Source organism: Nymphaea colorata, chromosome 2 (assembly GCF_008831285.2).
Source record: "Nymphaea colorata isolate Beijing-Zhang1983 chromosome 2, ASM883128v2, whole genome shotgun sequence".
NCBI lineage: Eukaryota > Viridiplantae > Streptophyta > Magnoliopsida > Nymphaeales > Nymphaeaceae > Nymphaea > Nymphaea colorata.
The window spans coordinates 21,950,725-21,978,234 of record NC_045139.1 but is presented as its reverse complement, the minus strand read 5'-3'; the positions used below and the strand labels follow the sequence as shown (position 1 = coordinate 21,978,234).

The window sequence follows — 27,510 nt, the reverse complement described above, 5'->3', positions numbered from 1 at the left end:
TTACTGAGGGTGTAGCGATAAAACCATAGAAACAGGAAGCCTCGGTTCCATCGACGGGCACACCCTGCATCTTCTCCTCTGCTTCCTTTGAAAGCAAACAGCAAGCACCTGGTCAGTCTCTTGACGAACTGCTGTTGACAAAACCGTATCGACGTTCGTAACTTCATCATTTCTTGGCGCCTCTTTCCCACCTGGCAACTCTCCACAGCGGCATTTCCAGAGCCATGGCTGCCGCCGCTTCCTCCTCAGTCTTCAAGCCCACAGGGGTCCTCTCCAAATCTTCTGTCCCGGCTCGCGTGCTAGCTCCTTTCCATCTTAGGATCCCATTTCAAGGAAACCAACTTCATCATCTGCCGATATCGTGCCGCAGGCCCATCTCTTCTCCTAGAGTTTCCGGTACTTGCGGTGTTTGTGCTTGATTCTTTTGTGGAACTCTGTGGTTTTGGCGCTTTTCATGGATTCTTACGATGACATTAATCTTCTTATTGGTTTCTGTTTGATGCTCATGACAGTTAGTTTTCGAGTAGGCGTGATCAAACTGCCCTTTCTGGTGTTAGGATGATTGGTCCTTTTGTATAGCCTAGGGATCTCGTTTGGATCTCTATATATATAAAACTTTTGGACATGCAGTTCCATTTTTATTTTTCTTTCCCACCCTCACCTTTTCTTCTCCGTATATTAGCTGCCAGGAAAAAGAAAGTGCAGCTCGGATCTGAAGAAAAAAACCAATATACGAGAAGAAAAGTTGAGGGTGGGAAAGACAAATAAAAATAGAACTGTACGTCAAAAGCTGCTTTTTGTTTTTCGCACTTGGCTACTCTCACTTGGTTTTCCGTTTTCAACCATAAGCTGTTTGTAACGAGGTTTTACTTGCTATTTTTTTTCATGCAAATTGAAATTCAATGGTTAGTTGCTTATCTCAAGGGTAATCCAAAGAGAAGTGGTCTGAAAATACCTTTTCTCATATCCTCAAACGATGTTTGGCTTGGGCTAATGGTCACATCACGAACATGGAGCAGGACAGCGACTAGATCTTCTTTTTGGGTTGAGAATCTTGAGATATAGGGCCACTGCCATCTCTCTTGTATACTCTTTGGGAAGTTTGATTACTACTGGTGAAACCAATTCCTCATTTCTGCATTGAAAGAGATGTGTGCTAACTGCTAAGGCAATACCTTAGACGTTTCGTGAATTTGTTGATCTGAACTATTTATTCGGCTTCTTTCAGTGTCAATATATCCATTCTAATGACATGGAGAGGAATAGGAAGAAATACTAGAGATCATCAAATTCACTAAACGTCTAAAATTCTTGCCTGATAAATATCTCCAACAATATGACAATGTGGAATTAGTGTTACCAAACTTATGTTGAATCATGTACGCAAATTTAGTTTACAATTGCATTGAGATTTTAGTATCGTGACCATGATCCCTTTGTGTATCAGTGTCACATCACATCATGTTGGAAAGTGTGTCTAATGATGAAAATAAATAAATTATCCTTTGACTCTTCCATTTTTTGTTTCTGGTTCTAAAGCTGCATGCATCTAGCATTAGGTGACTGAGAAATCGCTTTGGGTGTTCCTTTACGGTTCATTAGTGGGAAATAAAAAGTCGATTTTGGTCCAGGATCATGTGAGTTAGTGTTCGTTGATGTATGAATAGTTACTTGTCCTCTTGCACGCCTAATCTTTCTGCCACATTTTTTCCCCTTTTAAGTGGGAAGGAGAAATTCATAGCTGATAAGGAAAACGAAGGGGTTCTTTGCTATTGGATTATAGTTTGCTTCAAACAGACAATGAGTTCCTTGCTAACTAGTAGAGATTCTTATGCCTGAAGTGCGTCATCCTGTTACAATGAGACTGATATATGATGCACCACCTTGTTTGGAAGTCTTGGTCATTTGATAAGATATAGTTAATTATTTTTGAAAATTAAACAATATTTTTTTTAAAAATATGCACTGTGAACTTTTGGGGAGCAAGGGTCTCGCTTGTGTTGATTTCCTGTTAATTAAATATGTTTATTTCCCATGTGGCCACAGTATTGGAATATACTGATTTTCCTTCGCTGGCCAAGGTAATTATTTTTTCTATTAGGTTGTCGATATATATTGAATATCCCAATCATCGTGGCATGATTCTCCTATATTTGGACCTCACTTTCTTTCTTTGTTAACTATCCTTGATCCAGGTTCTGCCCATGCCCTGGAAACCATAACGTTCATTCTTAACTTGGTTTACTGTTGATTGGAAGTGCAATCTAACACAGTTTAGATGATCATATTATTCTCCATTTAAGTGCCTTAAATTTTTTGTGTTGCTTGCCCTATTCATTGAGTATTCTTATTCTGTGCTTGGTATGTTTGGTGACACAACTCCTGTGCCTGGTTGCACAATGTAGCTTAGCTCCTTGCTTGCTCTTGTTTAAAAAAGTTCTTAGAGGCTTTCTTTCTCGTTGCATTTACTTTGTTTATATTTTTGTTGTGAGACTCATGAAGTGTGATGTATAGGCATAAGAGCTGTGTCCACCATAGAGCAAGCACAAACTGAAGTTCCTCTGGGTGTAGAAGCTCCTGTAGCCATTGTTACTGGAGCTTCCAGGGGAATTGGTAAGGCAACAGCATTGGCCCTAGGAAGAGCAGGCTGCAAGGTGTGTGGACATTTTTTGGTACACAGAGTGTCTTTTCCAAGAAAAGCTCCAGAAATAAATATTACTATATCCTTTGTTATATGCTGTTTTATTGTTTTATGCTATATTGACAACATTAGAACTTCAATTGGGGCAGTAGCGATGCTCCTTCATGAAAAGGAAGGCAAACATTAAAGTTTCATACTGAAAAATATGCATGCAAATGTTTGGGATGGGGTTTAATCCCTTTCTCTCTATATCACTCACTTCTCCTGCATCATTGGAAATGTGAAGCTAACTAAAGTTATGATAAAAGTGACTAAAGCTAGTAGATAATTCTTGTTTGGAAATAAGGGTAACACATAGCCTTACTTAGAAAGGTCTAGCTTCTTATGAGGGCTTGCTATTGGAGATCTTATATTTTCTATTAGTATGCTTATTTTGTTTATTTTCAACTTCTTGGGCAAAATTCAGGTAATTACAATATTTGTGCTTCATATACTTCTATTTAAGTTATTACAAAATAGTTGTTAGAGTTCCTCATGCCTTGAGAGCTGGTTCCTGAAGGCAATTCATGTAATATTAAAGATTGTTGTTTGAAACCAAACGTGGTTTGCATTTCAGTGACTAGAAATATCGATCTTAGATGTCTTAAGACAAGGATAATTATATATCATAGTGGAACTGAAGGCAATTTGCACTGTTTCATTTGCTTCACTGTCTCCTGTAGTTAGTTTACTTATTGAATCTTATGTGGTATGTTGCAAGCCTTATGAATATTACTATGGAACAAAATTATCATAACTCTGCAAAATTCTAGTGAAAATTTGGTTGTTCGCTTACAGTACTGTCCATTATATATTTTTCACCTTGGAGTTGGCAATAAACCTCGGCCACCTCATATTACTGTTCACATCCTCTTTTGTAAGCATGCTTATTAAAGCTTATCTCAAATATTTTTTTTCTGTCTCTTCAAAGTTTTTTTATATTTAAAAATCAAGTTCTTCGGCAGTGGAGTGAGTATGCCTGTGTCCATGTGCATATCTTTGTGCTTGTGTAGTTGTGTGGGTCCATGTGCATGCATATGTTCATCATGTTCAGGAAGTGTTTTAATCTGAGATAAGTCATGTCAATATTTTTTTGGTTATGTATTTTTTTGTAAATAATTAAGTGGGAAAGCAACTAGTTTTTAAAGACCATTTTTTTCTTTAAGTGTCACATTTAGGCAATGCATTGGTTCACTTTTTTTTTTCCCTCCTCATTTTCTTTTAATTATTTCTTTCAGGTCCTTGTGAACTATGCAAGGTCCTCAAAAGAAGCCGAAGAGGTTTCCAGAGAGGTTAGCTTTTTTTACCTCATTTTGCAGTTAATTGCCCAGAAAATTTGTAAACATGAGAATTTGTGCATGTGATTTGGCCATTTGGGTGGAGGTTTCTGTTTTAGTTCTTATTCTTAATGAACTATTCGTTAGCCTAGTGGCTTAGATGGTTATGATTTTTCTTTTGGTCAGAAGTATCTGTCAGTTTCTGAATTCTTTTTTTTCCCCTTCATACAAGATGAATGCTTCGTTGTTTTATTTCTTCATGTGATTCTAATGATAATAGTACGAGCAAAGTTTTTAAATTACTAACTAGTTTATCAGTTTGCCATCTTTTTGATCCACAGAAATTCAATGACTATTGAAGCCTGAGGTAAGATTGGATTCAGGTTGGTCAACCACCAAAATTCTAAAAGACTAGTGGAGACTAGTTGAGGCTCGTTGGTTTGAGTTGGTCCAAGAGGAAATGGTCAAGTGAATCTAAAAATATTTTTTGTTATATCACCACAATTTGAGTGATATTTGGTATATTATTTATTGTACTTTTTTTTATGTTGAATCTGATTGTTGATTTATTTAAAAAACCTGAAATAAACCATATATATATATATATATATATATATACACACACACACACACACAGAAACCTTTTTGAATCCGGGTTTAGACATGAACCGGTTCTTTTGAACCGATTATAAATATAAGCTGCTTTTCCCGCCTGAAGTTTCATCTCCCCCTTTCTCTCTGTGAGGGTTTTACCAACGACAGAGGATGCATGGAACTCACAAACACCAACCATCTACTAGCATCGATCGTCCGTCGGATGCCAACCGACAAAGACCTTCAGGTAGGTCTCCCTTCCTCCCTATCTCTCTTTCTCTCTAATGGAAGGTTGAAGAATAGGAGGAAGAAGTCGACAAGTTTGTGGAATATTTTGTGTTTGTTTTTGTTTTGTGATTAGGCGTAGTAGCTCTAATGGGTATGCCGATCAATTCTAGTGGTTGAAGGAGTTGGGAAAATCAAGGAGTATTGAAGATTTTTGGTGATCTTCTTTTCTAGTTTTGGTGTTTTGAGGGGATTTCTTAGACATTCCATGGGTATTGGGGTAGGTTATGGAGGTTGACAAGGGATGTCGTATTTGCTCATTTCCCCAATGGGAGAGGAAAGACTAAAGAAGTGCAGGAGGAGGAGTAAAAGGAGGAAAGGGGAAAATTATGGAGTGGGCAAAAAATTCTGAGGTGAATGGTGATGAGGAAGGGATCTGCTGAATCATGGAGGCTCGCTTCCTATTTTATTTGGGAGTCTGGTGCAGTTGGCACCATGTGGATTCATCATTATAGATGCCTTGGAGCTGGGCCATTTGATTAATTATGTGAATTATGTGTTCTAGCTGTTGGTTTTATTCCTGCTTATTGTAGAGGTTTTAGCATTTTTAGTGCTTGGAGTCCTTTTATTAAGTGCCATGGTGTTAGTGTCCAGGGTTTGGATCTGGGATTGGGCCTGAATCAGGTCTATTGGACTGACCTAGAAGAGGGTTGTAAATAAGGGAATTGGGAGTGTAATGGGGGTTATCGATGTAATAGGGTTTCTCCTCTGGTAAGGGTTGCTCTAACTAGGTTAGTGCAATGCGTGTGGGTGAGTTTTCTTGTAGGAGGTGGAAGTTAGCAGGTGGCTGCTGAGAATGGTATCAAAGCCGAATTTCAGCAGTTTGTCGCCATGGACGATTATCCATGGGCCTCTTCAACTAGAAGCCTGTGTGTTGATCCATTACGAAACCATTTCTTTTCCATTTATATACGTGAAAACTAGTTGCCCCAACGTCACTTTGACGTCATGAGCACTGAAAAGCGAGTGCTTTGTGCGATCACGTCACGTCACGAGCAAACCCCTACGCTTTGCAAGTGGGACAGACGGAACTCTAAAAAAAAGGGGCTTGAACAGACAAGACAGGAAAGCAAAGCACTTTAGCAATTTCTCGCTCGGCACCTCAAGCGCATTATGCTTCACTGCCACAAATGAGAGTTTTCAGTGGAACTGGTGAACCACGTGAGAGCTGGTTAGATGCGTGGGGCAGAGGGCTTGTAGTACCTGCTAGCGCAGCCAAAAAGGAGCCTTTTGATTCGCCTGATGGGTCTTGTCTTGCTTTAATCAGTAGGGGCCTAGCATAGTCCAAGGGCAATAATCACCAGGAGAGGGTTTTTTTCGAGTTTTTCCCCCTCCCTCAGTCGAGGTGTGCTGGAAGGATGGATAGCGTCTAAATACTACAAGTGGAAATTCATAATCGATATTCCCATAGGCCGGCGGCATGGAATTTCTATCTAGTCTTTCTATGGTTTATACTAGTGAATAGGAAGAAGTGTGTGGTCAGAAGTCTGACCGAGAGTGGAGTCTAGAGAAAGAAACGTTTAACTGCACTTATCCTGTCTAATGAGTGAGGATTTCATAGCTCATCCACTCACTACAGATGATACACAAGGAAGATTTTTATGGTGGTTCTTCCTTTTAATTACCGACATATCTCTTCTTCTTTTCTCCTAGATGAAGCAGTAGGCATCGGGCTGTAGAACCCATAAAAAAGAGATGGTTGTGACGCGATCTTGTGCACCAAGAATAACTATCAAAGTGGAAATCCTCACATAGCATTTGCATAGCTTCTTTTGATCCCCTACCAATCAGTACACAATTACCTTTGAACCACTCACATCACAGTGGAATCAAAGCCTTTGGTCTCTTCATTTCATTTGCCCGAGATGCGAAACTGACTCTGATAGTGGTTGTTTCAGGACATCAAGGTTTGATGGGCAATTGGAATGGCCTGTGTATTGATCTATTACGAAACCGTTTCTTTTGCATTTATATACGTGAAAACTAGTTGCTCCAACGTCACTTTGACGTCATGAGCACTGAAAAGCATCCACTATTCGTCCTTCTTTCGATGGTCGAGTAGTCAAAGATGGATGTTTGACAGCCCTGTTGCTTAGCAACTCATACTCATTAATACGCTATTTCGACTCCTCATTCACATCTTGATATTCGACTTCTGCATTCTATTTGACTCTTTCAAAGATGAGATTCCAAGGGACTACACACATGTGCAGCTTGGGTCACAGGTATATGGCATCCCCAGCCTTGACTCTTGGAGCCCAAAACCGGTTGAAGAATATGACGACTACATCCGCAGCCTCGCGAGTTTTGAATTATGGCTGCAGAGGCAATTATTCATCTTCCTAGGCAAAGAGCTCTACCAGGAATTATGCTGCACTGAGGGAATTGCCTTCTGGCCAATCTGGCCCAAGGAACAACCCTCCATGGTGGAGATGGAAGAAGAATTTGAGAGACTGGATAATGACTGTTGGTTGTTAGGCATGAAGCTGGAAGGGGAAGGGGGTCAACTGCAGTTCCCAGGACCAAGTTGGGCACCTTCTAAGTGCAAACCCACGTTGGAGATCAAGCAGCAATTGGTCGATCAAATTTGGAGGCATCTAGAAGAATGTGGGCAAACAGAGCGGAAGGAAGAAGGTGGCACATCCCTTGACAAAGATTGTCGCAAGCATGGAAAAGAAGATGATGCTCGTAACTCAACCCTGATGGGGAATGCAAACCACAAAGGCGTCGATCGTGGGCTGGCTACCGAAAGACAGGAGGAGTGGGGTTGTGGCAAGAAAAAGTTGGGATAAATCATGCTAACACCAGATCACCTCTTTGGCTTGTCATACGATGGCAATATTCCTTTGTACGCCTTTAACTGTGCCAAAGCAGCAGCGCCATGCTTGGTTTTGTGGGGGATCATGTCATATGCCTTCAACTGTGCCAGAGTAGTAGTGCCGTGCTTGGTTTTGTGGGGGGATCAAGCTGCAGTTGATTATAGGATCCAAAGAAGGCAACAATGGAGGTTGGAGTGGGAGATCATTAAGGCAGCCAGAGAAACCTGCATGGAATCGAGCCATGGCTTCAGGCTGCCACATAATAATGGAAGATCTTAAAATGAGTGGAAGTAGGATTTCAGCAGCATATGAAGATGGCCATCCAAGGTACGTTTCCTTTCCTTTCCTCAGGCTAGACAAGTTTCTATGCGAACCAGTGCAGCCACCCTCAACTGGATTGGGACTTGTAGGATGGATAGAGCGGTGGATTGGGACTTGTAGGATGGATAGAGAGGCTTCATGGGGTGCACGAGCAATTGGCAGGATGAACTGGAAGGGAGCAGTTTTTTGGCTTCTGAAGAGGACTGCCTTAGAAATCATGATCAAAGAGGCAGTTGATGAGAAATTAGAGGTAGAGACAAGGCATACTCTAGTGGGGATTTTGGGTGCAGGGGTTACAATAGAATAGAGGGATTTGCCTATCACTATGTTCGCTTTTTTGTCGGAATTCCTTCAGGATGTCGATGGTGGTTCTTTTGGAGAGCACATATTTGTTGGGTTTTGCTCAGATTCTAGTATAAAGTCCAGACACGTGATCCTTAGGCGGTGTGTCCCTCGTGCCCTTCAAAGTCTTCTTCTTGAGGTGACTAAGGGAACACAAGACTGAAAATTACAAAAAAATTTCAGGCGGTTAAAACCCACCACTAATGTAGCTAAACGCCCATGTGAAGGGTCAGTTCAGTCAGCTAGGAACTGCCTTGCTCGAGTTCATCATGGAATTCCTATGTTGTCTAGACGTTCAACAAAGGAATGCCTAGAAGCACAGAAACCCCATGAACTGTGGGCTTTACCTAAAGACACTGATTTTCAGCCGCTTAAGGGAGGTTATGCTTAAGAGAAAATTAATGTTTTACACCTTGAGGGCCTTCTAAGGATTTTCGTAGGCACCCTAGCAGAAACATCTTCCCATAGCCCTTGTAACTCCATCTGTGAGGCATTATCTAAGTCACCTGGACGCTGCAATTTGACTACCGCACCCGTGTCGACATGACTCAGGTGCGGGTGCTGCTTGGATTTGCACCCGACTCGGGTCAACAAGAGTTAGGTGCGGCTGACCGCACCCGATCATTTTTGTCCATTTTGGACACGTACCCGACTCGCGTTTGACTTGAGTTGGGTGCGGTCAAACCTCGTCAAGCCTATTTTTGTCATTTTTTGATATTTTTTATTTTAAAAATTTTTAACGTTAAAAGGAGGGTTATCATTTTTTTTTCATTTTTGTGTTCTGTCATGGTTTTGTTGTTTTTTGTTTACTTATTTAATGTTTGTACTTTGTAAGTATGTTAATGCTTAATATGTGACATTCATATACACAATACATTATAACTTATAAGTATGTAATATATAATATTCATATATATGTTATCCATAAGGTGTGTACTGTAGAGTGTATAGACTATAGTGTATACTCTAAATTTCTTAATTCTTATATGTGTGTGTGTGTCTATATATATATATATGTAGAAACAGTAGAAACACGGGAAATAAAGATCGAACACGGATGACGTGAAAAACCCTCAACGAGAGGGAAAAAACCACGGGTGAGGAGGTCTGGTGCCCACTAGCCGCCAGACTCTCTCTCTCTTAGAACTTCATTCTCTCTAGAAATTAGGGTTACACGTCTTTAAGTAAGGCCCAACAAGGGCTACAAGTTGGATCGGGTCTAGATCCAGACCCGGTCCCAAGACCCATCTTTACATGCTTCAACACTCCCCCTCAAGTTGGGCATACATATCAAACATGCTTAACTTGGATACATTCCTCTCAAAAGAAGTTGAAGATAGAGCTTTAGTCAGAACATCAACGGTTTGGTCTTCAGACTTCATGTAAAGTAAGATTAACTCTTTAGCATCAATCCTCTCACGGATAAAGTGGCGATCAATCTCAACATGTTTTGTTCTGTCATGTAGTACAGGGTTATTGGCTAGGTTGATTACACACTTGTTGTCACAGTACATCTTCATAGGTCCTCCAATCTCTATCCCGATATTAGCTAGCAATATTGTCAGCCATAGTAACTCTGACACTCCCATAGCAATAGCTCTATACTCAGCCTCTGCACTAGATCGAGAACACACATCTTGCCTCTTGCTTCTCCAGATAACAAGGTTTCCTCCCAAGTAGACACAGTACCCTGAGGTACACCTTCTAGTATCAGTACAACCTGCCCAGTCAACATCGGAATACCCTTCGATCTCAACAGGCTCTTGTTTCACATATAAGAGCCCCTTGCCAGAATTCCTCTTCAAATAGCACAATATTCTGTCCACAGCCTTCAAGTGTGCATCAGTAGAGGCATGCATGAATTGACTCAGTACATTCACAACAAAAGTGATATCTTGTCGAGTGAGGGTAAGATAAATCAACTTCCCAACAAGACGTTGATATCTTCCTTTGGTTTCTTCATAGAGCAACTCCCCATCTCTAAGGCTCAACTTGTGCCCAACATCAAGAGGAGTAGAAGCTGGTCTACACCCCAGCTTACAGGTCTCCTCCAATAGATCTAGTGTGTATTTCCGTTGATTTAACACAAAGCCGGTACTGGACCTAGCAATCTCAATACCAAGAAAGTACCTCAGTTTACCAAGATCCTTGAGATCAAATTCGGCAGCCAGTAAACCCTTTAATCTTGCTATCTCCTCTTCATCATCACCTATAACGATCATATCATCAACATAAACTAACAAAAGAGTAACCTTACCCTCCATCCTCTTTACAAACAGGGCATGATCTCCATTTCCTTGTTTGTAGTCATGTTTTCTCATTACAAGTCTAAGACGTTCAAACCATGCTCGGGGAACTGTTTAAGCCCATACAAAACCTTTTTCAGTTTACAGGTCTTTCAAAACCTAGGGGCATACACATATACACTTCTTCTTCAAGATCTCCGTTGAGAAAGGCGTTTTTAACGTCAAATTGACACATCTTCCAACCCTTCAACACTGTTAAAGAAATAATAACTTTACCAGTCTTCATCTTCGCTACATGAGCAAACGTCTCTAAGTAGTTGATCCCATATTTCTGACTGAACCCCTTGGCCACCAGACGAGCTTTGTACCTCTCAACGTTCCCATCTGGTCTCTACTTAATGGTGTAGACCCACTTGGACCCAACCAGATGAGCTGCTTCAGGGATCTCTACCACTTCCCATGTCTGGTTTCTGCCCATGGCTTCCATCTCTTCTTGCATAGCATGAGTCCACTTGGGATCATTTTGAGCCTCTGTATCATTCCTGGGAATCACACCAAAGACAAAGAGGATACAAAACATTTGTAATCAGTGCTCAATCTAGAATAAGACACAGTTATCAATAGGGTGTTGAGTACATGACCTGACACCCTTCCTCAGGGCAATGAGAAGGTCCTCCTTTTCAGTTCCTCTCTATTTATCCTCCTCAACAGGTTGCTTCTGAGCACGACTTGGGTCATCCAGGGAAGAAGTAGGATTGAGATTCAGAGTAGACTTCTCACCATCAATCACCTTATCTGTACAATCTCTTCTCCTAGAGTACACTTGCCCAAACAAACGATTGCATTCCTTTTCCGTCCCAGTAGAACACTCTCCATTCCTCTCCTGCTGAAGCACCTCGGTAGACTCTCCATTTTTCTCCTTTTCAAGCACCTCAACAGATGGATTTTCTTCGCGCTTGTAGTCCAAAAAATCTGTAAACTGAATTTCCTGACTTGTAGAATACTCTTCCCTTGACATCTCCCCCTGAAGAGGATTCTCACCAAAATAGGAGACATGTTCCAAAAATATGACATCCTTGGTAACATGAAGACGACCAGTAGTGAGATCTAGACATTTATACCCCTTTTGAGTAGGAGAATACCCAATAAATATTCCCTTAATTGACTTGGGATCAAGTTTTTTCACATTGGGGCTGTGATCATGAATGAAACAAACACATTCAAAGACACGAGGGGGAAGATGAAAGGGTTGACCACTCCTTGGAAGCATAGAGTGTGGTGACCGCCCGTTTAACACACGACTAGGCATGCGATTAATCAAGTATGCACTAGTAATAACCGCATCTCCCCAATAATGTTTTGGAAGATTCCTTTGAAACAATAGGGCTCTGGTAACATTAAGCAACTGACGATTTTTTCTCTCAGCAACCCCATTTTGAGGAGGTGTATAGCTGCACGACGTCTCATGAACAATCCATTTTTTTCGAAGAAACTCCTCAACAATTTGACACATATACTCATGGGCGTTATCAGACCGAAAGGTCTTGACAGAGCCACCATACTGGTTTTGCACTAGAAGGATGAAAGTTTCTATAACATGAGGTACTTCGCTACGATCTTTGAACAGGTAAACAAAGGTACTCCTTGAGTAATCATCTATGAAAGTTATAGAATACTGAAAACCATTATGAGAATGAATTCCCGAAGGCCCCCACACATCAGAATGAATCAAGGAGAAAGCTTTATTAGCACGACTATTAGAAACTGGGTACGAAGCCCTAACATGTTTAGCAAACTGGCACACATCACAAGATAACATAGAAATGTTCAAACTAGAACATAAATCAGGAAACAATTGCTTCAAAATCCCAAAAGGGAGATGTCCAAGGCGTTCATGCCAATACAAAAATAACTGAATACTCTCTTCCCTCTTCTTCACGGTCCTGCTAATTGCTGTCATAAGAGCTGTGGTCGCGCGGATAGGAAGTCGATATAGGCCTTCAGACACCAAACCAATCCCAATCTTCTTCCCTGTCATCAAGTCCTGCAAAACGCAACGATTTGCAAAGAATATAAGTTCACAATTCAACTCCTTTGTGATCTTACTAACAGATAAAAGATTCAAGGGAAGATGAAACATGTAAGGCCTCATGCACTAAAAATTTGTTTAACAAGGAAAGACTCTCTTTTCCGGCCACAGAGGTAAAGGAACCGTCGGCAAGAGGGACACGTTCCTTTCCCGAAGACAACTTATATTCGTGAAAGAGCTTAGGGTTGCCAGTCATGTGATGAGTGGCACCACTGTCAACAATCCACTCTTCCATGCAAGACTTACCTTTCTCACCCGAAATGGCCAGTGCATGATTGACCTTCACATCATCTGATGCTTCGGCCTAACCCTGACTCAAATACGCGTGAAGCTCACGAATCTGTTCTGAAGAGATAGAAGTTTTGCCTCCACTAGGGTTTGATGCATCAAAAATAGGCTTCTTCCCACCAAAAAACCTCCATTTACTATTATTCTTTTCAGGATACAGGTCCCAACAAAACTCCATGGTGTGACCTAGTTTCTTGCAGTGAGTACATTTCCGAGGAGGTCAGGCAATTCCCATAGAGGCACGGCTAACCAAAGCTAACCGTTCATTATGTGACATGTGTTCCCCCTTTCTTCCACTTATGACTAGTCTTTGTTCTTCAGCTTCCACACGGGAGTAGACATCTTCAATACTAAATGCTTCTTCAGAATTAAGAATTTGACTCCTTACATTTTCGAATTCATCGTTCAATCCGACTAAGAATAGGAATATCCTGGACGACGAAAACCACCACCGGCGGCGTTAACCAGAACACTAGCAGCGGCAGAGCTAGGCAATGATGCCGGGCTGCAGCCAGAAACCAGCAATAAGAGCAGCCAGAATTGGTGGCAACAATGGAAACGGTGGCGGTGGCAGCGGCGGCGGCAGAACAAGGGCAGCGAGCAATGGAATGGTCAGGGTCAGAACTTTACGGCCGGCAAAAAATTTCACAAACTAGAATCTTGCTCTGATACAATGTAGAAACAGTAGAAACAGAAGAAATAAAGATCGAACACGGATGTAACGTAGAAAACTCTCAACGAGAGGGAAAAAACCACGGGTGAGGAGGTTTGGTGCCCACTAGCCGCCAGACTCTCTCTCTCTTAGAACTTCATTCTCTCTAAAAATTAGGGTTACACGTCTTTAAGTAAGGCCCAACAAGGGCTACAAGCTGGATCGGGTCTAGATCCAGACTCGGTCCCAAGACCCAACTTTACATGGTTTAACAATATATTATAATAATAAATTAATAATAACAAATAAATATTCTTGCCGCACCGCCGCACCTAAATTTTTGGGGATGTGCGGCACCGGCACCGGCACCGGCACCGGCACTGGCACCTGCACCTGCACCCTGCACCTAGGTGACATAGGGCATTATTACCTTTCATAAGAAGTGATGTTCACGTTGGCAGTAATTTGGAGGAGTCAGGTCCACTTTTGAGAGATATGTTTGGATTGAGAATGTTGGGAGTCGCTAATGTACCCCAAAGCTGGACCAGAGGACAGAGATCCTTCAATATCACAAGCTTGAGTATAGGAAAAACCTCAAACTAGAGGTGCATAAACTTGTATTGCTGAACCTTGGGATACTACAAAAAAAAAAAGGCCTTCAAGCCCTATCAAAACAAGGGACAACAGTCCTTTATTTATAGTTCAAAAGAAGGAAAAGAGGAAGAGGAAGATGGCTGTTGGGTCAGCTCCAATGGCTAGATTTCTAGTCGTTGGAAGCTCGTCCAACAGCTTATTCTTCTCCCTTTTACAAATAGGAGAAGATAAAAATAAAAAGAAGCAGACAAATACATAAAAAGGAAAAGAAGAATATATAAGAGACCTATACACGCATATACATAAGAGACCTATACACACATATTACAACAAGAGGCTTTCCCTTTTAACTTTCACACACACACATCCAAGTTTTTTTCAGAAGTCCTGCACCTGCAACAAGTTCCCTGCACTTGTGTGACATGGAAGCGGTTTACATTTTTTTTGGAGTTGGCTGGTTCATGATTTGTCCTATTTCCTTGAAGATATTATCTGATGAAAAGTTTGTAACAAGATCTTTTGTTGGATAGCAACAATGACCACTTGAAAATATTAGGAGGTGATGCCGTTTGACTTTTATGCAATGCAACATCCAACTTTCCAGTATTCAGTGTTGACAAAAGGTATCCCATATTTGCTTGGACGTATGAGTCCCACAATCAGTCCAAGAACCGACTTAGACAAAGTGAACATGATCCATCTTTTCATAAGTCTATCAGACTTTGTGCAGAACAGCGGGTAGGGCTGTTCATGAGCGAGTTCAAGCGAGTTGAGTCAGCTCGAACTCGCTCATTTGTCTTGAAAGGAACTCGAACTCGGCTCGATTCAGCTCGAGCCGAAGATTGGCTTGAGCCGAGCCAAGCATTTCATTAAATGATTTATTTTTAAAGGAAGAGGGAGCATATAGACTTGAACATGGAACCTCTCACATACCAGACACGTGTATACCCATTTGAGCAATCAATTTTTTTTGATAAATTTATGAGACGTATTTTATGTATTTTCTTTCTCGAGCTTAACGAGTTTAACCAAGCTGAGCCCACTTAACTCAAGCTCGACTCGTTTAGGTTGTTGAGTTCATTTGTTAACTCGAACTCAACTCGTTTAATAAACGAATCGAGTTCGAGTCAAGTTTATCGAGCGAGTTCGAGTCGAGCTCGAGTTAGCTTGACTCATTGAACAGCCCTACTCGTGGTTGGTAGTTTGAGTCGCCGTTGTGAACAGACAGTGACATCATTATGTAGCCGCTCGTTGTCCGAGTGGACCCAAAATAGGCCATGGACTTGGATCTAGCAAATGATAAGAATGCCCAGCTCGCCAATAGTTCAAATTTCTTCTTTGTTCCTTATAGAATACAATAGGTTATGCTTCTTAAGTTTTATGTTTTCTCTTTATAGTTAATAAAAGTTTCCAGAGAGAAAAGCAAACGGGTTACTTAACATATGAATTCTAAATTACTTGAATATACCATTTGATGAAATTTTGGTTTTCTTAAATTTAGAATATGCCATCACCTCATTGTTTTCATTTCAGTTCCTTGTATCAGCAAAGATTGTTGCTAACACTAACATTAATTGAACTCTATCACAGATTGTAGAGTGTGGAGGGCAGGCCCTTACTTTTGGAGGAGATGTTTCGAAGGAAGAGGATGTTGAAGCTATGATCAAGACTGTGAGAAATTTGTAAATAGTTAATTACTTGATGGTTGTATAGGTATCTAAAGCCATGGAAATTATGCTTTCTACAGGCAGTTGATGCATGGGGAACAATTGACATTTTGATAAATAATGCAGGTAAATCAGTGGTCGTTATGTCATTCATTAAAAGGAAAAATGTTACTCTGATTTTATAATTCGTCACTGCTGTTCCTCTGGAAACTCTAATCTTGCTGCCTTATATTTTCAGGGATAACTCGGGACACACTTTTGATGAGAATGAAGAAAACCCAGTGGCAAGAAGTTATTGATTTGAACCTTACTGGCGTATATCTTTGCACACAGGTATAGATGATGTGATCTTGTTTCCTTTCAAGTTTACTTGGAAATTATTGCTTATTCTTTCTATTCCACTTGTGTAGGCGGCTGCAAAGGTCATGATGAAAAAGAGAAAGGTATCAGCCAACCTGATTGTTTTCTTTGTGTTGCTTTTAAACTTTTAGTGACTCAAGAGAATTATTGTAGATCATAGTTGAAAACCACATACTTGTATGTTCTATTACATTGCAGTGTATATTTGGATGTCATTCCAATGATGCTAATGTTCTGTTATCCTTCAGTTCTTTTGTCCTTTGTTCTTTGTCAGATGAGATTTCACTTGAATCCTAAAGTTGAACAATGACTTCTGTTGTTCTTAACCTTAAACGAGCAAGAATGAAGAAGATGGGACAGGAGATAAGCGAGAGAAGCTAGAGAGGAGAGAAAGAGAGAAAAGGAAGTTTCAGCTTTCGGCAACAGCTCCTCGATTAGATTAGAAGTTCTAATTAGGGTTATGTCTAACCCTTTACATAAAGAGTTCGATAAATAATTAAAAATTCAAAGAACTACCTAATAATAAAGTTCCAATCCTCACACTAGCACATTTCATGAAATCTGATATAGGGAGAGCTTTGCAACTTGATCTTTTGAAGCAACATATTCAGTAGAGATAGTCCTTGCGTGAACCTGACAATCTACCTTGATATGCTTAGTTCTTTCATGGAAGACCGGATTATTGGCTATATAGGTGGCTGCTCCGGATATATTGGCTATATAGGTGGCTGCTTTATTATCACATTGCATTTTTATAGGCAATTCTATCTGAATTCCAAAGCCTTCTAGCATGGCTCTCACCCCAGGTGATCTCAGTGGCAGTTTGAGTCATGGCTCGATACGCTGACTCTGCACTAGATCGAGCCACAACAACTTGCTTTTTACTTCTCCAAGAGACTAAGTTGCCTCTTGTTGAACGGTAAAATACAAAGAACACAAATATAATGTGGAAAACCCTCAAAACGAGGGAAAAAACCACGATGTTGGAGACAATTCCGACGTCCACTAGTAGCCGGTCTTTCTCACTCTCAAATTTCATTCACTCTTTCAATTAGGGTTACAAATGTTACTTAAATAGAACTCAACATGAACTGCGGGTCGGATAGGGTCCAGATCTGGATCCAAACATACATAATACGTCAACGCTCCCCCTCAAGTCATACAGGTTGAGCATAGCCAACTTGGATACATTTATCTCAAATGAAGTTGATGACAAAGCCTTGGTCAGTGCATTAGTTGCCTGATCTTCAGACTTCATGTAAGGCAAAACAAGTTCTTTAGCATCAATTCTCGCCCGAATGAAATGACAGTCAATCTCCACATTCTTTGTTCTATCATGTAACACCGGATTGTTGGCCAAGTTGATTGCAGACTTGTTATCACAATACATCTTCATTGGTTCCTCAATTTTGATTCCTGTTAAATATCTTAGATGGTTGGCTAGAGTCTTTCTGAAATATTAGGAAGTTGAAGTGTGTGTCTTTTATATTTATCTTATTCTATTTGGACTGAAAGTGTAATTCCTGTTACCGCCAACCCTAATCTCTTTTAAGTATGAGATTAGGGTAACTTCAATCAAGTTTTTGTTCTCTCTCTATGGTCGTAACGTGGTATCAGAGCCCAGGGTTCCCTAACGCCAGCAGCCAAGTAAATTCTCCGGTGACTTTTTTTTTCGGCGACTCCTTTCCTTTCTTCGCTCCTCTTCCTCTCCTCGTTGCCTCTCTCTTCTTGACTTTTTCTTATTTATCCACCAACAGGGAGGTGGTAAGAGGATAGGACCTAGTCGTGCTGCATGGAGGAGGGGGAGATTGTGGCAATTTTAAAAAAGAATAATAAGTTTCACCATGAAATCTTCAATTTGAGGGCAGATTTATGCATGAATGATTGATTCTTGTTTAGATAAAGAGGGTTTATATCTTCTATGAAGATGAGAATGAGATGATAAAGATTATGAATGAAGCTGTTTTCATTTGTTATTTGCATTGACATTGAACAGTTTTGTCTTGTGATGTAATGTATAGTGTACACAAAACTTGGTTTTTGATGTGTCATGGATCTTATGACTTATGAGTTATTATGTAGATCATCTTATAAATTATGTTTCTTGATGTCTTAGATTATGTTGTGTTACTATATGATATTATGACCACTTATTAATGTTTGTGACGTGACTTCATACCTATAATAAGCCTGCCATTATGTATAACATGTTTTCTCATTATTATTTTTTTCTTGATTTATCTGATTTTTCTCTATATTTTCTTTTTTTTTTTAATTAAAAAAAAACATTTACGATACTTTATGATACATTTTATCTATTGGCTAGACTGATACGACTTACGATACGTTTTTTACAACATTGGTAACTGTGGCCAGTAACCCAGCAGGGCAGGCCAGATTGGGGAATATTGTACAGGCGTTGTACATGGTTTGGTCCATTTGCTTACCTCAACTATAATGTTGAACTCTCTAAAATACGCTAGAAAGGAGATGTGGTCACGTACCAGGCCGAGTTTGAAGAGATCAGCAATATGGTTCATGGTTGACCGATTGGAACATTGATAGGGGCCTTCGTTGGAGGGCTGAAGGAGGAAATCAAGATTGAGGTCCAGGCTGCTCGTCCCCAAACTCTACTGGAACGCTTTGAACCTGCTAGAGCGGCAGAAGAAAAATCCAAACGGTGGGGAAGGACAACTCGAGAATGGCGGGTCAGCAGAACCTAGTATGCGAAGATGACGACTGCTACTAAAGAGGCGGGCGAACCACCTCCTGTGACCAGAAACACAAAGGTCAATCGAAGGTTTACTAGTGAAGCGTCTCAGTCCAGATCAAATCCAAGGCAGAAGGAAGAGGGGATTGTGTTTCCAATGGGAAGACAAGCAGGCACTAGGCCACGTTGGCAAGAAATTATACATGTACTTAGTAGAGGAGATGAAGGTGCAGCCATGGAAGAGGTGGAAGGAGACGTGAGGAAGAAGAAGAACCTGAAAATGAAGCGACCCCAGAAATATCATTCATGCTTTAACACGGAGCTGTGCAGTCCAATTAATGCGCTTGGAAGGGAGGGTCAAGGGGTGAAGAGTCAGTATACTTGTAGACACAGGGTGTGCACATAACTTTATATGTGAGAAAACAGCCAAGGCCTGTGGCTGTTATATCAAGAACATACCACTTTTGTATACTAAAAACAGAACGTGAGAATATGTATTTGTGAGAACAGAAAGTTGATCTTCATGACATAAAGTTTCTTCATAATATACTCTCTTGCCCACAACTATTCTCATTTTAGCGATCATTGCCTTTGTTTTGTACCGACACTTTTGTTTTTCTTTTGGCAGTTAGAGGTTAGTATATTCCTTGCCTATGCGACCTTTTTGTCCCATTAGGCTATTTGTCATCATCTTTCTGCTGGCTGTTGTTGAAATTAGAAAGTTTGTTTTTAAATGTGGTAGTTATTTGATTATTTAAGAGTTAGGGTTCCTTTTTGTCCTTTTAATATTTTATTTGTCCTTCTCTTGTAACTGTCTCAGCCGTGCCCTAATCTCCCTTTAAGTTGAGATTAGAGCACGAGATTAAAGTGAAGTTTTCTCGCCTCTCTCTCTCTCTCTCTCCCACTCTCGTTCTTCCCTTCTTCATCACGTAACATGGTATCAGAGCCTACGTTGGTGTGATCGACTCAAGTTTGCTGGCGTGATCCTCTCGTGCCTTCCTTGCGGTATTGATTCAGTCTGCTGGCGTGAACCTTCAAGTCTGCTGGTGTGAACCATTCATCTCAGATTTCTCGTACGTGAGCATCTCAAGTTGTTGCTGGCGTGATCGCTGGTTTCCCTTATTTTTCTTCTTGCGTGGAAGAGGACCTGATCTCGCCTATGTGGAAGGCGTGATCAGATCCTCTAGTGGAGTGCGTGGACAAGGTTATGGGCTGTTGATGGATAGTGCGTGGACAAGGTTATGGGCTGTTGATGGACGCTGTTGAGAGTATTTGAGTGGAACGTTATGCTGTTAGTGGCTGCGGTGTAAGGTATGATAGCAGTTTTGGTGACGCAGAACAGGTTTTGCTATTTTTTTTACGAAAGATATGGACCTGCTGTTTAAGTGTTGAGGTTGGGAATAGTAGAAGCAGTGGCAGACCTTGTTTGTAAGGTTTTTTTTTTTTCAGCAAGTTATTTTCTGGCGTGTTTTTCAGCAGGCTGTATTCCCTGTTCTTGTCTGGCGTGTTTGTTCAGCAAGTTATTTTCAGAAAGTTGTTATTTTCTGGTGTGTTTTTCAGCAGACCATTTTCAGCAAGTCACTATTTTCAGCAAGTTATTCCCTGTCCGTTTCTGGTGTGGTTTCAGCAGGCTACTTTTATTTGCTGTTTGGGAATGTGAAAGAAACGTGTGCATGTTCCTTTGTTTCGTGTTATTCCTGTTGTCCACGTGAAGTTGCTGCTTATATACAGTTTATCGTGGTATTCTTATCCTTGCTGTGATTTATTATGGCTAAGAGCCGCAATTCCGAGGGTGGTAACGATCACAAAGGAGGTGGAAATCCCTTCTCCTATGGATCTACAGTTAAACTAGATGGACACAACTATGAACTGTGGTCCAGATCCTTTATGTTGTCAGTTAAAGGTCATCGGAAGAGACACATAATTGAAGAGGATGAGCCTACTAACAAATCAGGGAAGTACATAACCTGGGAAGAGGACGACAGCATGGTAATGTCGTGGATTATGAATAGTGTTCAACCTCAGATTGCTTCTACTATTACGTACTATACTACTGCGAAGGAGATGTGGGAATTTCTTAGACAGACATATTCTCAAGATAAGAATGTGAGTAAAATCCTTCAAGTTGAAGAAGAGTTGCACAATCTTTGACAGGGAAGTCAGGATTTATCTCAATACTTTGCCACAGTTAAAGCCACTTATGAACGTTTGAAATTCTTGCGTCCTCCGTGCAAATCGTGTTATAAGTCACACTTTGAACCTACTATGGTTGCAAAGTTTCTTGCTGGTCTCTCTCCTGAATATGCTGCTGCTAAGGATCAGATGCTCACTGGAAGTGAAATTCCTGACCTCTCTGATGCGTACAACAGACTTAGCCGTCTTGCTATTAGTCTGTCTCAACCAGCTGGTGTGACGCCTGCCTCTGCACTTGCTGTGGGGGGTGGTCGTGGTCATGGCTCCACCTATAGTACAAGAGGAAGAGGTATAGGTCGTGGAACTGGGGGCCGTGGGAGGTTCCAATGCACCTATTGTGGTAAGATTGGTCATTTAGAGGATCGCTGTTGGGATAAACATGGTCGCCCATCCTCTTTGTCACAGGGAAGAAATATGGTCACCAAACAGGGCAAGAGCTCTACTTACTCGTCTATGGGTTCTGCACAGACTGCCACTCCTACAGCGGAGGACTCTTCGCCTAGTATAGCTCCAGAGACAGTTAGCATTGACAGAGTTGAGTATGAGCAATTTTTGGCACACAAAGCCTCACTGGCTTCAGCTACTACAGCAGTGACTGATCGAGCCTTCTCAGCGGGTCCTTCCACGTCTGACTCAGGTACTTCGTGGATTATTGATTCAGGAGCATCGAGACATTTCTGCAGCAGACCCGAGTCTTTTACTACTCTGCATAAATTTCTCCAGCCACGTCATGTAAAAATTGCAGATGGTAGACTGTCACCCATATTGGGTTCTGGAGATGTGAAACTCTCTAAGTCTATGACTATTTCACATGTTTTATATGCTCCTGAATTTCCATCTCATTTACTCTCAGTTAAACAATTGACTACTGATTTACACTGTCGTATTATTTTTGACCCTGGTTCATGCTCATTTCAGGACTTGCAAACTGGGAAGACGATTGGTGGCGGCTATGAGAAAGGGGGTGTCTACATCCTGTCGACTCCTATGGGCCTTGCTGCTACCTCCTCTACATCAGAGTCTACAGTCTTCCAGTGGCATCTCCGGCTTGGTCACCCTTCAGCACCCAAGCTCCGTTCTCTCCTTCCTAATCTCTCTATTCCAGAGTCTTTTCAATGTGAGGCTTGTCAACTAGGCAAGCACACACGTAGTAGTTTTCCTTCGAGTCTTAGTCCTTCCAGTCAAGGGTTATTTGATCTTCTTCATGTTGATGTGTGGGGGCCTAGCAGGGTTGCTAGCCGAAATAAGTTTAGGTACTTTCTTGTCGTTGTTGATGATTATTTTCGAGTCAGTTGGGTATTCCTTTTGAAGGAAAGGTCTGAAGTTATTTGTATTCTCAAAAACTTGATTATTGAAATAAAGACTCAATTTGGTTCTGTGGTTAAGTGTATCCGCACTGATAATGCTCTTGAGTTCAAATCATCTATCTTAATGACCTTTTATGCTGAAAATGGTATCTCTCCCCAATTCACTTGTCCTCATACCTCACAACAGAATGGAGTTGCTGAACGAAAGCATCGGCAACTTCTAACTGTTGCTCGTACCCTCATGCTTCATAATCATGTTCCTGCATACTTATGGGGTGATGCCATACTCATGGCTTGTCACCTGACCAATCGTTTGCCGTCATCCTCCATTGACCACAAAGTACCTATCAAACTTGTTTATCCCAATCGAAGCTTGTTTTCCGTTGCACCAAAAGTTTTTGGTTGTACCTGTTTTGTACACATTCTTGGGCCTAAACGTGATAAACTTGCTGCTCAAGCCATTAAGTGTGTGTTCATTGGCTATCCTCGAAACCAAAAAGGGTACAAGTGTTTTGAGCCGGTAACTCACAAAGAGTATATCAGTGCGGATGTCACTTTTTTTGAGTCTCAGTCTTACAACAGTTTCTGAAGGCTATGATAGTTCATACTGTCCCAACTTGTCATCAACAGGCCTTACTAGATTGTAAATGGCGAACAGCTATGCAAGATGAGATGGATGCTCTCGTACAGCGTGGTACCTGGGAGTTGGTTGATCCACCTAAAGATTGTGACATAGTTGGTTCCAAATGGGTATTTACAGTCAAATATAATTTAGATGGGTCGTTAGAGCGATACAAGGCTCGATTAGTAGCTAAAGGTTACACTCAGACATACGGGGTTGACTTCTTTGAGACGTTCTCTCCAGTGGCACGATTGGGCACTATTCGCCTTATTATTTCTGTTGCAGTACACTCTGATTGGCCTATGTATCAGCTTGATGTGAAGAATGCTTTTTTGTATGGTGATCTTGAGGAGACTGTATATATGCAGCAACCACCAGGGTTCGAAAGACAGGAGGAGTGTAGTAAAGTGTGTCGGTTGAAGAAGGCCATCTATGGACTCAAACAAAGTCCTAGGGCATGGTTCCACAAATTATCAGAGGTGGTTTCACAATGTGGATTTGAACGATCTCCGTTGGATCATTCCCTATTCATCAAGAAGACCTCCACAGGTATAGTTGTCATGATAGTTTATGTTGATGACATTATCTTGACAGGTGATTGTGGTCGAGAAATATCTGCTACTAAGGTCTTTCTTCAAAAACATTTTGTCACAAAGGATCTTGGTCACTTGAGATATTTTCTTGGGATTGAAGTTGTGGAAAACAAAGAAGGTGTAGCATTGTCTCAAAGGAAGTATGTCCTTGATTTACTGCAGGACACAGGGATGCTAGGGACCAAGCCGGCTAATCTCCCTATGAACCCACGTATTCACCTTCATGATGATCAATCAGAACTAGTAGATTCTCGATCTTACAGGTCTCTCATTGGGAAACTACTTTATGTTACTGTAACAAGGCCAGACATAAGCTTTGCTGTTGGAAAATTAAGCCAGTTTATGGAAAAGCCTAGAAAAGTCCATTGGGATGCAGCGATGATGGTATTGAAATACCTAAAATCATCCCCAGGCAGAGGCCTCTTCTTTAAGAAGGGTGAATCTCTTGATGTTGTTGCTTATAGTGATGCTGACTATGCAGGGTCTGTTGATGATAGAAGGTCTACAACTGGCTTCTGTGTCTTTGTTGGAGGTAATCTCATATCATGGAGAAGCAAGAAACAAAATGTAGTCTCTAGATCAAGTGCAGAATCTGAATATAGAGCAATGGCTCAAACGGCGACTGAAATTACGTGGGTTAAATCTATGCTAACGAATATGAGTATTCATGTTCCTCTTCCTATGAAAATGTACGGCCACTTACATTGCAAACAATCCTGTATTTCATGAAAGAACAAAGCACATTGAGGTGGATTGTCATTATATTCGTGACCTTATAAAAGAAGGTGTGGTGTCCACTGTTCATGTTGCTTCTGAAGACCAAGCAGCAGATATGTTTACTAAAGCTCTTCCAATTGGTGATTTCTCTAGATGTTGTAACAAGCTGAGCATGGTTGATATCTATGCTCCAGCTTGAGGGGGAGTGTTGAAATTAGAAAGTTTGTTTTTAAATGTGGTAGTTATTTGATTATTTAAGAGTTAGGGTTCCTTTTTGTCCTTTTAATATCTTATTTGTCCTTCTCTTGTAACTGTCTCAGCCGTGCCCTAATCTCCCTTTAAGTTGAGATTAGAGCACGAGATTAAAGTGAAGTTTTCTCGCCTCTCTCTCTCTCTCTCCCACTCTCGTTCTTCCCTTCTTCATCACGTAACAGCTGTTACACCAGACATGCTTTTTCTTGCTCTTCTTGGGTTTTGAATAATCTAATGTGATGATCCAAAATCGTCTAATGTTTAGGTGCATCTGATCTTAATGCTTTTGAGAAAGGACTTGCTTTTGATGGTTGTCTCATTTTGATCTCTTTGATAATTGCATGGCGAGAAAAACTTTAATCAAATTCTATTGTTTAGTTGATGTTTGCAAAACAAGAACTTGTCTTGAAAAAATGAAAGTCTGACAGAAATTTATTCCTTGGAACTTCCTGAAAAGTCTGACTTCCCACTGGCCTAATTAAAGAAGTTAATAGGGCTCGTGAACAGGGGTTCCATAATTGCCTGCAATGGATTAGCATGTTATGTAGGCTCCAGTTGAAGCTCAGATATTAGCACCATGGATGAAAATGCCATGGTAAGTTATTCATGGTGTGTGAGGTGGGGTCCCATTGATGTATCATGCACAAAAGTGTTTATGTTTGAAGAAGGATAAAGTATGTTGAATATTTTTTTTGTCTGAACGATAGGGGTACATGCTGATTAGAGTCCTCCCTTTTCTTTCCTTGATAGGCTGAACATCATCAATTTGACGATCTGTTTGGGCATGCATAACAAAGATTTTTTGCTAAAGGTTCCTCCTAACATTTTTGTCATCTAATACCTGGCACAATGACTGGGTAATTGGCAAGGGCTTTTATCTTGACATGGTCTTGAGCGGCGTTTATCTAAGTTTTGTATTTTACATGAATGATGGCCTAATTTGATTATCTGTGATGTGCTCTGTCCTCTTTTTGGTTGTGCAGGGAAGAATTATCAATGTATCTTCTGTTGTTGGTCTAACGGGGAACGCAGGACAGGCCAACTATAGCGCTGCAAAAGCTGGTGTTATTGGATTAACCAAGAGTGTAGCAAGGGAATATGCCAGCCGAAATATAACAGTAAGATACGTGGATGGTTAGGTAAATGGATAGATGTGCCTCTATTTCATGACATTTTCTCCTTGATGTAGGCAAATGCTATTGCACCTGGATTCATTGCATCTGACATGACTGCAAAACTTGGAGCTGATATTGAGAAAAAGATTTTGGAGACAATTCCTCTAGGTGAGCAATCTTGGATCATCACATCCCTATGATTTTGCGTGATCCAACTCAATTGTGAGGAAATTAATTGGGGGTTAGTGCAGAACTCTTATGAGTAAAAGCCACTCTTTTCCTGATAATATGATGATTACATAAAAAAGGTTCTCTTACAACATTATAAATAAACTGGAAAGCTTCTGTATTCACCTGTGGCTAGAATGAGTCTAATGTAAGTGGTACTGTTTCAAAGCAATTAAATGTCAATGGATTCCTTACTGCAAATTTCTATAATAATGCTTTTGATCTTGTCATTATGCTTTGGTTTCTACATTGTTAGATGCAACAAAATGACATTCTTTTGTCTGACAACAGGGAGATATGGACAACCTGAAGAAGTTGCAGGATTGATCAAGTTCCTTGCTCTTAGTCCAGCAGCTAGTTATATCACTGGACAGGTAACGAGATGCAGTTGATAATGCTGTTATTTTCTTGTATTGCTACTTTCACGTCTGATCATATTGAATTGCGTTTTTTACTCAAACTTTGCATGTGATGCTTATCTGTTCACGATTATCCTCTGTCTTGAGCCTGAGACCTGATAAGTACCTTTTTGTATTTTTGACAAACATTTTTGCATTGCTTTAAGATTTCTTTCACAATCTACCTAGTTAAAGCATGTAAAACACAATCTTGATATCAGATGTTTTTTTTTTCCAGGTTTTTACGATTGATGGAGGCATGGTTATGTAGTCTGCACCCACCTTCAGAAATTGCTGGTGCTTACTGTTCCAAAGTTTGAACATGATGGAGCGGTGTCCTACTTTTCATACAGGATTTTGCTGGAAAATTTTGAATGCTGTTAGGACCTGTATACATGATTTTTTTGCTTGAAGCTTTTGTGAGGTGGTTGAACTTTTCCTTTGTCTTGGTGGCTTGCTATGCACAAAAAAACAATAGATAGCAATTAAATGCAACAAGGCGAAATGAGGCTCTGAACCCATCTCAAGATGAGACACAAAATTCGAGGAGTTGAATTGTGAGCTTCAAAACTAAGTTTGCAAAATGTGTAATATGTATAAAAATAATGAAAAATTGAAGAACTAAAATAACAAATAAACAGGTAAACAACAATGTAAAATAATGAATTGAACTCGTGCTGATATCCTTTCATGCACGTGCACTTGCAAACTGCAATACAAGCATGGCTATCTCTATATTAACTTGTTTTAGCTGTATCTTATACGCATAAACGTCTCTTGTCAAATTGAGCTGTCAGCAATATTTGTATTCACAATGCAAGATAAAACAAATTATATCCAAAATAAGGAAATCACATTGAAAACAACTTAATTGAATGTAGTGTCATCCTTAGATTAACCTGACATTATCTTTTATGCACAAAAAGTCTTGTCAAATCAGTTTATCTTAATAATGTGTACCACAAATAGTTCAATTGCATAATTAATTGCTATATATGTCAATAGAATCTTCAACACAATGCTGTAAGTGGGATCCGTTTGTGACTTTTTTTTTCTGAATCTTGAGCCATTTACTGCACAATGTTTCAGTAAAGTAAGAACAGAATAATCCAAGGATCCTCGGATTGCATGAGTTTGGTGGATCTGAAATCGAGGATCTCA

General features: G+C 40.5%; 1 protein-coding gene across 1 annotated transcript; it reads left to right on the top strand.

Annotated features, from left to right (window-relative positions):
* Positions 1 to 26,786, top strand: LOC116247867 (3-oxoacyl-[acyl-carrier-protein] reductase 4). Its single transcript, XM_031620265.2, has 11 exons — positions 1 to 396; positions 2,515 to 2,654; positions 3,919 to 3,972; positions 15,778 to 15,858; positions 15,935 to 15,980; positions 16,093 to 16,187; positions 16,265 to 16,297; positions 25,592 to 25,726; positions 25,798 to 25,891; positions 26,243 to 26,325; positions 26,588 to 26,786. Exons 1-11 carry the CDS (start codon positions 225 to 227, stop codon positions 26,618 to 26,620), a joined length of 966 nt encoding a protein of 321 aa, XP_031476125.1. The 5' UTR covers positions 1 to 224; the 3' UTR covers positions 26,621 to 26,786.
* Positions 26,787 to 27,510: the final 724 nt, after the last annotated feature.

Bases quoted from the DNA above. Each gene is read 5' to 3' on its own strand.
- LOC116247867 (XM_031620265.2), top strand. From the start codon at position 225: ATGGCTGCCGCCGCTTCCTCCTCAGTCTTCAAGCCCACAGGGGTCCTC. The intron at 15,859-15,934 runs GTGAGAAATTTG...TGCTTTCTACAG, and splicing joins TTGAAGCTATGATCAAGACT to GCAGTTGATGCATGGGGAAC. The intron at 16,188-16,264 runs GTATAGATGATG...CCACTTGTGTAG, and splicing joins GCGTATATCTTTGCACACAG to GCGGCTGCAAAGGTCATGAT.